This window comes from Ambystoma mexicanum, chromosome 2q, assembly GCF_040938575.1.
Source record: "Ambystoma mexicanum isolate Mex_15411 chromosome 2q, UKY_AmexF1_1, whole genome shotgun sequence".
Taxonomy (NCBI): domain Eukaryota; kingdom Metazoa; phylum Chordata; class Amphibia; order Caudata; family Ambystomatidae; genus Ambystoma; species Ambystoma mexicanum.
Genome location: NC_090924.1, coordinates 1,414,827,687 through 1,414,841,285, shown reverse-complemented (window position 1 = coordinate 1,414,841,285; position 13,599 = coordinate 1,414,827,687). Strand labels below are relative to the sequence as shown.

Below are 13,599 nucleotides of genomic sequence, written 5' to 3'. Positions count from 1 at the left end.
TTAGGGGAGCCAATGTCAGAGGAGATATGGAGAAGGGCGATGTGGTACCACAAAAAGGTGTAGAGAAACACGCGACTACAACAGATTCAGCTATATGTTACCCACAGAGCATACTTGACCCCTAACAAAATAGCCAAGTTCAGTCCAACAAATGTACAGAAGTGGCCGAAGTGCGGGGAAGTGAATGCAGATCTGGTACATGTGTTCTGGGCATGTGCAGAGATAGGTAGATTTTTGGAGGGAAGTCGCCCAGTTAATGGCTAAAGTAGAGATTACCCTGGATGTGGGATCCCCAAAGGCTGTTCTATTGGGAGGTTTCCCGAGACCTAAACAAGCTAAACATGTGAGCAAACTGAAGGATTTAGCATAGATACTTGCGAAACGCAGAATAGTGATGGCATGGAAGGCACAAGCAAGGCTGGCTGTGCAACTATGGTGGAGAGACCTGCTAAAATGGGCCAATACGGAGTCACTCGTGTGGCAGGAAGCGAGAGATAGGAACCCAGAACAGGAGGGAGGGAGGGTTGGAGGCAATTAGTAGCAGATCTGGCCTTCTCGGAGCAGGGTGCTCAGGAATCGTAACGGACCATTAATCGAATGATACTGTTGGGAGGAGAGTTGTTGGGCGAAACGAGGCATAGTGGGGGGAGGAGGGGTGCGCTGGAGGCCGAATGGGGGAAGGGAGGGAGGGAGATTAGGGGGTGGGGGGGAGTAGTTATAAAAGTGAATGTTTAATGTTGGTAATGATCCACAGTTGTAAAGTGGAATGTTTGTGTGTGCAAAACAAATACAAATTGTTTTTTTTTTAAAAAATTACATAATTGTTATGTGGCTTGGCATGCCTACATATTTCTACAGCCAGTCTGGTTATGTTTTCTTCCTGTTGCAGGGCATTTTTTACTGAGCATCAAGGGTAAATTAAACCTGAGGAGTGTTAGAACACGGCTATACTGGCCTACATTGGTGCAGCTAGTGTGGGTATATTTTCTAACTTTAGCTTGGGCATGTTTCACAGGCAAATCCAACAGGAACATGTTCTTATAGGGTCATTCTGGCATGTATTGGTGCAGCCTGCATGAACACTTTTTATACTGGCATTTCCTGCAAAGTCATCCTGAAAAGGAGACGGAAAATGCTCTGTGTGCTGTTCATGACTTGCAACTATTGGATTTGTAAATGTGTTACTCGGCAAAATGAAATTTAAACTGCGCAGCTTTTGACCCAATTTTTCACAGAAAGTATGCTGTAAAATGCCCCATTTTAATAGATGAATAACATTTTCTCTGGAGGTGGGGGTGACAGGACGATCCTCGTTGGTTAGTTTGGCTCCATCGTTATGCTCGCTTGCTAATGCAATTTCATCAGAAAGATTTACAGGGCTCCAATTAAAATCATTCACCAGTAGCCAGTGCATTTGAGCTCCCAGGAATCACCCAAAACCATGATGCTGAATCAGTTACATTTAGTATAGTGAAGCTTCCCAAATGAGACCAGAATACATAAATTCTTGTTAGCAACCAAATGACCTCTCCAAAAAATACAATCCTGGAACAGACGATATAGACCTATGGAAGCCGTTAGCAGACAAAGCTCCATATCAAAGAGCGAACAGATATAGTTCAGTAGTATATTGGAAAGAAGTAATAGTAACCCCAAAAGAAAATATTGTGACCCGAAGCAGGGCCCATGGTTCCGATCCATCGCTACACTGAAGGTCACTCTGAGCCCTGAATAAGGAGGGCGATATGTAAGAGGACAGTCACTCGCGCCTCAAATCCGAGATCTGTGGGTGCATCTAGAAGTTGGTTGATCAATTGGCAAACCTATCGGGCAAGGCAACCGAATTAAGCCAAAAAAGCAAATAAAACATTGTCCTGTTACACAGAGATTCAGCTATAAGTAACAGGCAGCACTATAAAAGCAATAGTTCAACAGGGAGCATCAAGTTGGTACATTTGATTGAGAGAACATGTATTATTCGGCTGCGGAGCCACCATTCCAGACGCAGGCTCCAATACCTGCAATACCACTCTGGAGCCTTACTCAATTCTGAAACATTTTCCATTGAGAAACTGTCAATGTTTGTGCTCGTCCTTTTTCCTCCCCCCATGTACATGGACGTAAATTTAGGGGTGGTGGGACAAGGGTGTTTGGCGACCCTATTGGCACACTATTTTGTCCTACTCATTTGGCAGGGGCCCCTTTCATTTAGATGTCTCCACCCACCAACATTTTCAGCAAAGTTACTCCACTGCCCATGGAAGGAAGAGTTAGACTGATCACTAGTCGAAATCCCAGAATGACTAGAGATAGGTTGTGTCAAGTCTGAGCTGTACTTCAATTTTTCTCAGGGGATCATTAATTTAGAAAAAAGAACCATGCATCTATGGGAGACTCCAATTAATACCAGATATTGTAATTACAAAAATGAAATACTGCAGGAAACCAGTGGTAATGTTGGTTATCTGATCAATGAAAGCTGCAAATACTGCGTTGAACTCTGCCTCATCTTCAGACATCGGAGAAGTCATTGAACAAACAATGGATCTCGCTCTCATTATTGCCTCCATGTTTTGGATGTTAAAGAAACGAAGTGCAAGGATCTGTAGGCGTTCTCTCTGGGTTTAGGAATGGGGCTCGTTCAGCTGTTTTGTTAATCTGCATTAATGCTTCCGGTACTGTAAAGACTTCTAGAGGAAGATGACAATATGACGCTTTCCAGCATTCTCTGGTAGGCCCACAATGCAATGCAGATAATTCTGGTGTGACGATTTTTTGGTCCTTCTGCACTGAGTCATTGAATTAGATTGATGGCCAGGTCTAGTTCACAATAGTGTACAATAGTGATCTTCAGCAGTCCTAATACATCTCTCACTATCCTCAATCCTTTCAGCTTGCTGGGGGGGTGCAGGCATACGCCTCCTTTTAGCTCCTGCATCATTTTCTGGATTATAACTTTCATGTCTGTAAACATCACGTGCAATTGTGCTCCATGGTCCGTGATAAGATTCTTCATGGGCTAATTATGGCCCCAGCTGCATTTCTGCTTGAAAAACCGCCAGAGCTGGTTCGATGGTGACGAAAAGGGTTGCGATGTTAACAATGTACCGTGAGCATCTGTCGACCAGGGTTCACCAACATACCTAAGAGCAGGTGGTTGGAAGAGATCTCAGGGGAGAGTGATCAAAAAACATGGCCAGGGAGGCACTGCACCAGTATAACAAATCAATGGCATTTAATCATAAAATAAAGTGTATTGCGACTTGTGAGCCATACGGCTAATGTGTGGGAGATGCCATAGCACTGCTCGGCTCACGAAGTTCCAAATTATCAGTACATTAGGATGTGTGGGAGATGCCATAGCACTGCTCGGCTCACGAAGTTCCAAATTATCAGTACATTAGGATGTGTGGGAGATGCCATAGCACTGCTCGGCTCACGAAGTTCCAAATTATCAGTACATTAGGATGTGTGGGAGATGCCATAGCACTGCTCGGCTCACGAAGTTCCAAATTATCAGTACATTAGGATGTGTGGGAGATGCCATAGCACTGCTCGGCTCACGAAGTTCCAAATTATCAGTACATTAGGAGGTGTGGGAGATGCCATAGCACTGCTCGGCTCACGAAGTTCCAAATTATCAGTACATTAGGATGTGTGGGAGATGCCATAGCACTGCTCGGCTCACGAAGTTCCAAATTATCAGTACATTAGGATGTGTGGGAGATGCCATAGCACTGCTCGGCTCACGAAGTTCCAAATTATCAGTACATTTGGATGTGTGGGAGATGCCATAGCACTGCTCGGCTCACGAAGTTCCAAATTATCAGTACATTAGGAGGTGTGGGAGATGCCATAGCACTGCTCGGCTCACGAAGTTCCAAATTATCAGTACATTAGGATGTGTGGGAGATGCACAGAGTAGTAGTAACAAGGCAGAAACAAACAGGCCTCGTGTGTTGGGATCCTTGCGGCATAGGATCATGGATGTCACCAAGTGCCCACAGCTAAGGGGGTTTCACAAGACGCAGGGACACTGCAGCAAAAATAGGTTTCATCCCAGTGGTGCCACAACACCTTGCCTTCCTCCCCGTTTCAAGAGCTTATTTAAAGCTGCCACCCTGTAGGACAAACTCAAAAGCACAGCCATCAATGATGCATAGTTTCAAGCTCCTGTAAAGTCTTGAACACTCACCATGCCGCAAGGGCATTGCAAGAGATAATTAACACAATCCGTCGGACAGGTGATGCACTGATAGAGCCCAATCTTAGCACCCGTTTAATATTTTAGCATGGTTCGTCTGATAAAGGAGCTGGCCCTCACTCTGTGATGCGCAATTCTACCAGGAGGTGTTCTCTTGGGTATTTCCCACTTCAGATCAATGACACCTTAGCCTGCTGTTGACTAAGCATTAGAACATTGTGGTAAAAGCATTTATTGTGCATTGCATCGAAAGAGGATTCATACATTGTCATCTCTGGCAAGACATTGCAAATAAGGTAAAGAGGGGAGCATAGCTTTAGGAACCGCAGACTCTGCTTTAAACAGTGAATCTGTGGGCTGACAGTAACAGTGGCATGATGTTCAACTAGATAACACAAGCATTCTGGTCAAAATATTTACTATGGTGCCCAAAAAGACTTATTTAAAACCCACTTCAGGGATGAAATGTATTGTAGGATGTAAACTGTTGAGATAACCAAAATTATTAATTCAATGGTTGCAAAGCAGACTGCCAAATTACAAAGACATTGATAAAACCGGTCCATAAAAGTACCTCCTTTATTCCCATGCTTTTTGCATTAAAAAAATTCTGCTCAAATTGATCCATTAACGGATTTGATTTTAGCACTATTGATGTACCACACAACTGCATATATATCTTTGTGTTTAACCTACATTCGTGTTTTGTTCAACTGATAACCAAGAAGCATGATCACAAATGGAATAGCCCTCATGCCAGGTCCACATGTAATGTTTACATAAAGCTTCACCACATCCAAGGTAGCCAGAAAGGTGTGCCCGCGATAGTCTGTACATGTCTGCACCTTATGGGTGCAGTCTATTGTGTCATCTAAATGATGTTGACCATGTCCAGTGCAGTTCTAGGACTATAGGCCGCGCACAAAAGGTCGCAATCCGCGAGTGTGGCCATTTGTGCACGGCCCCACACATTCTTTATCGGGGGGTTGCCCTCGAACCCTGCACGCTTAGCGCCACCCTCTGCCCCCATCCCGCCCCTCACCCACTTGCCTCCTCGGGGCACCGGCCTCCAGCTGCCGAGTTCTTATGGGTTCCACAACACCTCCACATTGGGAGACTGCAGGTCACATTGATGAAAGTATTTCAGGAATAATTCACAACAGTCGGTAGGAATTCACTTTTTTTCTGGAATTCCACATGCCTGGGATGCTGAACAGTATCAAAGTGGTAACATTTAATAAAAAAGAGACATTATTACTATCATGAAAAAGAGGCTCGAGTAACACACGACCAATTGCACAGAGGTATCCAAGCTACTCAGTGACATGAGAACCTATTTGGAATTTGCTCACAATCCAATAGATTACATCATAAAATCGGTAAACGTAGTGTTGATGTGGGACTACATGTAGGTTACACCAATGGCACTACAGCAGCATTTTAAATTAAATCTCCCCCAGAGATAGCAGTGATGTACGGTATGCCCAAAATACTAAAAAATACTGCATAGTCTACATGGCAGACCTCAAGCCTACCAGTGGAGGTGTCTTGGAACACATATTTCATTAATAACTAATGTTTTCTTCTGGTCTTGTTGCACCAATACGAAATGTTAATTTTATATGAGTTCTGGATGCATGGGAAGCTACAGCGTGATAGCGAATATTGCTGCCATTGTAAAGTATCTGTTGGTAGTTACAAATATGCCATCTACATGTAGCCAACAAAGGCCTTTTTGGGAAGAGATTTGGAAAGTTCTTGCTTTGTCCCGTCAGTGCAGGAAGCTCTAACAAAGTTTTTAAATCCATGGCATTGTAAATGAAGATCACTTTTTGCAAAGGAAATTGCTTTATTTCACGATTGTGTGTGTACCTGTGAACTGGAATAGTATAATATCTATACATACATGGCGGCCATGGATTTACTTTGGTAGACGGCTGCCCTCACTTTGCCATCTGAATAGTTATAGGACATCTCAAGTAGATTTTTGGATTGCTATAAAAACAAATATTTAAACCTATATGGAATACCTCTTGTTCGGTTCTATATGTATGGATGTTTCTAAAATAAATACGTTTTTCAATTACGCAGAAACTCACACATTAGGATGAATTTACTTGTTTTTCAATGCATTTATCATTGCATGTATATAAAAGAAAATGAAGTATTTTGTCTTTTTGTATTTACAATTTTTGCATTCTTTTTTATATATTTAAGTGCTAACTGTGTATATTTAAATTATTTATTTTTCCATGTCTAAAACGCCTAAGCCCGAGGGCATCAAGGCGCTGTTGCATGACCAGTGAGGAGACATGGATATCATACATAGATGGAGTTTATACATTTCTAGTTTCCCAGCAACAGTGTTAATATATTTGTGTCCTGAATTGCTCAGGAAATCATTGCAGGCTTCTATCCCTCTCACACTTTAGATCATGCCGGCATATTATTTCACCTTTTTTTATTATTTTTTTATTTAATTTTGTATGCATATTTGAATCCTATTTTTTTAAAAATGAACAATTAACCTCAATAGCGTGGTACATCGCGAGACCTCAGAGTTACTGGTATTTATGTACTTTGTAACTTACTGCGCAGGGGTACCCAGGAAGGGTTTCAGCAAAGCAGACCATCACACACACACACACAGCAGTGGAGGAGGAGAGAGAGTAAATCGGGCAAAGGTTAATTAATCCCCACGTGCAGGCTCACTTCAAGGCGTTGCCAAACAATGCTGGATTGGAATGGATGGCAGACTTTAAACCAGGCCCAGAAAACAAAAAACAAACTTTTACTTTGAAACCGTTGTAAAAAGTTGGATTCTGAACCCTGTATTTGAAATGCGTTTTCTTCAAGATGCGATCTTTGAAATGTGATCCTGCAGTTATTCAGGCTACAATGAACTAGAGTTTAGCAGTGTATGCAACATGACGAAATCAATGTCATTTAAAAAAAAAAAAAAAAACTCTAAAAAGAATACTCTTAAGCAAATATATTAATTTATTGTAAAATCGAAGAGAAGGCAAATAGAAAAGATTACAAAAAAGAAAGCACGTGATTCTGTGATTGCTCCTACAGAAGTAGGAAATTATATTCGCATGTAGCAACTGTGGGGCCCACAGTCCAAAAGCTACACTCTGTCAGCTTCTGATAAACAGCCACCACCTGCTGGTGGGACCAGACATCCTAATATAGTTTCAAACAAATTCGACGTGTACATCTAACGCAATTGTTCCTAATAAAAGCGGATGTAGAAATGCCACCCCCCTCAAATGATGAGAATGAGGTCATGGACACGTGACTAATGGACGTCTGCTTATCCTTAATGGTTCTACATCTAACCTCATGTGACCAGTAGGCATCTTTGGAACTTTGCGACATCCACAAACTAGACCCAAAGACATCTGGTCGGACTTTCGCAGCAATCTCACTGACAATGTGTTGGGGTTGTCTCCTGCTGCTGTTGTTCCTACTTCCTAGTACTATTTGTGTAATGTGGGTTATGGTATTGTTGCTGGTGAGATCATTGTGCTGCATTTGTTTATATGCTGTCACCAAGCAGAAATCAGTGTTTCTGGATAGGATAGGGGACCAAGTATTGCGATACAGAGTTGGGGGGCATGACACCAGGTAATGCTGGGCAGAGTGGGGGTCAGGACGCCAGGTATTGCGATACAGAGTGGAGAGGCTGACACCAGATATGTCTGAACCCGATTGTATCTGTTAGTTTGTCTGTCTTTGTTTTTTGTGCGCTCCGAGGCCTGGCATGTGGCGCTATACAAAAAATAAAATAGTGTTGCTGCACTGGATAGGGGACAGGACACCAGGTATTTCTGGACTGAGTAGGGGACAGGACACCAGGTATTTCTGGACCGAGTAGGGAGGCAAGACACCAGGTATGGGCAGAGTAGGGGACAGAAACACCAGTATTACTGGACAGCATTGAGGACAGGACACCAGGTATTGCTGGCAGGCATCGGGCGAAGGGCGCCAGGTATTGCTGGATGGACTACCAGTTAGTACACTAGGTACTACTGGACAGCATTGGGGGGGTGGGGAGGGGGCAGCAGGAAAACAGGTATTGCTGGGCGGAGTAGAGATCATAGTTAGTGCTGGACAGGAGAGGAAACTGTGGTGCTGGCTGCCTAGGGGGGCCGAAGGATGTCCAGGGGGAGTTGTGAGCCTCTTTAAAAAGGGAGTGTGGTGACGGTTTCTAATAGACAATATAAGCATTTATGGCACTGTGGGGAAGAAGGGGGGCAGAGACAACATTATTACTCAAGGGAGTCTCAGCATGAAAACAACTGGATCCCACTGGTTTAGGGGGCCGGGCACCAGCTGCTGCTGGATGGAATGAGAACGGATCACAGGTAGACATGATGGGTGCAGGGCACCAGGTAGTTTTTCTCAAGTCTGCAATAAAAAAAATGATATCCTCTGCCGGCCCAATGCACGATGGCACAATAAATGCAGTAAATGACGACACACTCTGCTGTGGCACGATGCATCCCATCTCATATCCCCTACCTGCCCAATGCACAATGGCACAATAAATGCAGTAAATGATTACACACACTGCTGTGGCACGATGCATCCCATCTCATATCCCCTACCTGCCCAATGCACAATGGCACAATAAATGCAGTAAATGATTACACACACTGCTGTGGCACGATGAATCCCATCTCATATCCCCTACCTGCCCAATGCACGATGGCACAATAAATGCAGTAAATGACTACACACACTGCTGTGGCACGATGAATCCCATCTCATATCCCCTACCTGCCCAATGCACGATGGCACAATAAATGCTGTAAATGACTACACACTGTGCTGTGGCACGATGCATCCCATTCTCATATCCCCTACCTGCCCAATGCACAATGGCACAATAAATGCTGTAAATGACCACACACACTGCTGTGGCACGATGAATCCAATCTCATATCCCCTACCTGCCCAATGCACGATGGCACAATAAATGCAGTAAATGACCACACACTCTGCTGTGGCACGATGCATCCCATCTCATATCCCCTACCTGCCCAATGCACGATGGCACAATAAATGCTGTAAATGACTACACACTCTGCTGTGGCACGATGCATCCCATCTCATATCCCCTACCTGCCCAATGCACGATGGCACAATAAATGCAGTAAATGACTACACACTCTGCTGTGGCACGATGCATCCCATCTCATATCCCCTACCTGCCCAATGCACGATGGCACAATAAATGCTGTAAATGACTACACACTCTGCTGTGGCACGATGCATCCCATCTCATATCCCCTACCTGCCCAATGCACGATGGCACAATAAATGCTGTAAATGACTACACACTCAGCTGTGGCACGATGTATCCCATCTCATGCGCAGTTTAGGGACTTTTCCTCAGGATTTCCAAACACGCTGGATTACGTTTCCGTAGATTTGTCCGAATGCGATTTTAGGAGAAGTGACCGAAATTATTTCACCGAAAATGGTAGGTAAAGTGGTATATGTATAGTGCATAATAGGTGGGGTGTGGGGTAAGGGTATAAATTAGGATAGGGAGCGGTGTGGGGGGGGGGGCCTTTGGGGGCATCCCCCAACTTTATATCAAGAAAAAGTAAATTTCGTTGTTTAGTGAAATGAATGCGATCACTTCTCCAGTGGGTAAAATATTTTCGAATGCATCACTGCCATCCCTGGCTTTCGCTTTATGCTGCATAGGAACAGCTCCCTCATTAGCCACTCGCAGGGAAGCTGGGGCACACATGCAGAGTGTTCTTGCTCTGGAATGGATCTATAGCAGTATAGGCCTTCCTATTCGCAGTGCCTGAACCTGAAATACATTGAACTGTGGCTGACCTGAGAGTAAGCAGAACCTGGGCAGTCCTGGAGTGCAGCCCAATGGAGAATTTGAAGGCGGTAACTATGGCCAGGTGTGTGTTGTGTGATGCAATATGCGTGCAGGACGTTAGGGTCATATGGTCAGTGCTGTGGCACCAACAGCAACACATCCGACCTTTGACACAACTTACATTTGAAGCGTGTGTGCTCTACTACCACATTACTACTACCATATCCATTTCAAATACACTAGGCATGTGTCCTCTGCCAACACCACAACAGAGATAATTATTCTAGAGAGGGCGGGGGCGTGTGCGTGTGTTTCATGCTCTGCCACTACTGCAGGAACTAGGACATTTCAGAGCAAGTATGAGAGAATGATTGCATACCTTTTTGTATGTGTGCTCTGCCACCACCACACCTAAACTGAGATTTCACAGCAGATACGCGAGGAAGGTGCGCTATGCCACCAATGCAGCATGCCGGCGAATTTACAACAATTATGCTAGACGAGTGTGTTATGCCACAACTGCATCATGCCAGGGATTTCACAGCAGATACCCTAGGAGAGTGTGCTATGCCACCAGTGCAGCATGCCACAGATTTCACGGTAGATATGCTAGGCCACTGTGCTATGCGGCAGATTTCACAGCAGATAGCCTAGGCGAGTGTGCTATGCCACCAATGCAGCATGCCGCAGATTTCACAGTAGATACGCTAGGCCAATGTGCTATGCTGCAGATTTCACAGCAGATAGCCTAGGCGAGTGTGCTATGCCACCAATGCAGCATGCCGCAGATTTCACAGTAGATACGCTAGGCCACTGTGCTATGCGGCAGATTTCACAGCAGATAGCCTAGGCGAGTGTGCTATGCCACCAATGCAGCAGATTTCACAGCAGGTATGCTAGGTGAGTGTGCTATGTCAACCGTACAGCATGCCTGAGATTTCGCAGCAGATACGCTAGGCCATTGTGCTATGCGGCAGATTTCACAGCAGATAGCCTAGGCGAATGTGCTATGCCACCACTGCAGCATGCCGCAGATTTCACAGCAGGTATGCTAGGTGAGTGTGCTATGTCACCCGTACAGCATGCCTGAGATTTCACAGCAGATACACTAGGCCACTGTGCTATGCAGCAGATTTCACAGCAGATACGCTAGGCCACTGTGCTATGCAGCAGATTTCACAGCAGATAGCCTAGGCGAGTGTGCTATGCCACCACTGCAGCAGAGTTCACAGCAGGTATGCTAGGCGAGTGTGCTATGTCACCCGTACAGCATGCCTCAGATTTCACAGTAGATACGCTAGGCCACTGTGCTATGCAGCAGATTTCACAGCAGATAGGCTAGGCGAGTGTGCTATGTCACCAATGCACCATGCCACAGATTTCACAGCAGATCCGAAAGGTGGATATGTTACATACTTGTGTTTTGCCACCGACTGCAGCTATCCTGAGATTTCACAGCTGAGCTCCTTTTAGGAAAGGGACGCACGTGCTCCAAGCAATGTGAAGCAACTCAATCATACATTTAACTGCAGCTGAATTATAGGCAATTAACCCAGAGAATCAGGGATGCACAGGAGCCGGCAGATGCTATGCTGATGTAGAAAGCCTCACACTCGGGGCAGTGCGTCAGACTGCATTGAATGTTTACAAAATTAGCAAAAAGCGTAATTCAACGATGATCGATTGTGCTGCTTGAAGTTGATTTTGTACAGGTGAAGCAATCGGGTGCCGGATATTGCAGATCACATGTTGGAGCGTGTTAGCCAAGGGAAATCCTGCAAGAAAAAGAAAAAAAGGAAGGTTTGTGCAGTGCCTAGAACAAAAAAATAATATTGATCACACAATTCCATGCCAGTGCAGAAGAGAACACATGTCTTGTTTATTACCCAGTGAAAGCCATTATAAAATTGACTTGGGCTTAGACCCCGCTGCAAAGATCTCCGTGTAACATTATCAAGTGATGGGGCACTGGCATTCATCCTCGGGTAGTCAATAAAATGAATGCCACTGAAGTAAACAATGGGAGAAGGCTCAGTTTCAGGTGAGCGCTGGATAAAAGGTTACTGTCAAGGCAGTTTTTTACAACCTTCTTTTGAGGGCTAGACAATCACTAACCTTAAATTGGGGTGAGTACACTACTCCCAAACCTCTCTTATGGCAAGTAGTGAGGCTGAGCAGTCAGGCTCAACTCTGACACAAAAGTACAATTTGCCCAATTATCAATTAAAAAAATACACCACCCTGGTATACTGAAAAATATACACCTTTGTCATATATACACTTACACACATTATATAGTGCGGCGGTTTCTGCACTATAGTTTAGTATCAAGTTCCATAGGGAACCAGAACATTGAATTGCTAATGACCTTTGACTTGCATGACGGATTTGGCAGATATTTTTCAAACAAGATATTTGTCACTGGCACCGGAAAGCTCGGGAAAGATACGTTAAAAAAAATGTAAAAGTTATTAAGAGAACAAAAACCGCCGTTTTCAGCCTACACCTATTCATTTTACCATAGAGAAAAGTCCAGAAACCCGTTTAACACAATTGGACCAGGTACGAAACAACTTTGATTTCTGAGAGGAGTCCGGGGTTATTCCATCCGGTAGTAGTTACAATGTTCGACAGAGAAGGGCCTCCTTCTCCCAAATATATAGCTATATCTCTCATGGTGCTTTGCAGCAGGGCAGCTGAGAGGCTTTTCAGAAATGGAAAAGCAGCCATTTGTTCCCAAATTTCGATTGCTAATTACTTTTCACTTGCTAGATGGATTTGGATGAAATTTTCAAAACGTTTGTTAAGGGTCCTCCAAAACAGAACATTTTGGGAACAAACCATTATACAAAGAAATTTATTAAGAAAGCAGAACACCACAGTTTCACAGTTTTCAGCCCATTAATTTTCCAATAGAGAAAAAGTCCAGTTTTTGAACATTCGTAGCATGAAGACCGCATAGCAGACGTGGAGCAAATAAAAACCTGGGCAAAAAGCATGGACTTACATTTCTTGACTGGTTTGGGGTAAATTCATCCAGTAGTTTTTAAAATATATGATAGAGAAGGGGGTGGCCCCCGCTCCTTAAAACCTTTTTATCAGCCGCGGTGCTTTTTACAGCAGAGAGGCTGAGCGAGGCTAATGACTTAACGGATGGATTTGGATGACACTTTTCAAAAAATGTTTGTCAAGAGCCCCACTAAACTAGACATTTTGGGAACAATTCCATGCAAAATTAAAAGTGTATTAAGGAAACAAATACGCTTTTTTCAGAATACTCAATTATTCCATAAAGAAACAGTGTAGTTTTTTAACAAGATAATTTGGGCACAAGCATGGACTAAAATCCCTTGACTGGTTTGAGATAAATCCATCCATTAGTTGTTTTGACCCCCTGGTAATTAAAACATATATATATATATATATATATATATTCAGTGAAAAAACTTTGTTAAAGGGACGTTATGGTTAAATTGTGCTACTAAAAACCTATGAAATTCAGTGAAAAAACTTTGTTTAAGGGATGTTATGGTTCCAAGTAAAA

At 43.8% G+C, this 13,599-nt stretch overlaps 1 protein-coding gene across 3 annotated transcripts in view; it reads right to left on the bottom strand.

The window, feature by feature from the left end:
- Positions 1–7,186: 7,186 nt before the first annotated feature.
- The window catches only part of HACL1 (2-hydroxyacyl-CoA lyase 1), a 370,092-nt gene continuing 363,679 nt past the window's right edge, over positions 7,187–13,599 (bottom strand). For all 3 annotated transcript variants that reach the window (XM_069648911.1, XM_069648913.1, XM_069648912.1), the window contains one exon: positions 7,187–11,830. In XM_069648911.1, the coding sequence (XP_069505012.1) occupies positions 11,798–11,830 (33 nt within the window). In that variant the 3' untranslated portion in view covers positions 7,187–11,797. The remainder of the gene's footprint in view (positions 11,831–13,599) is intronic.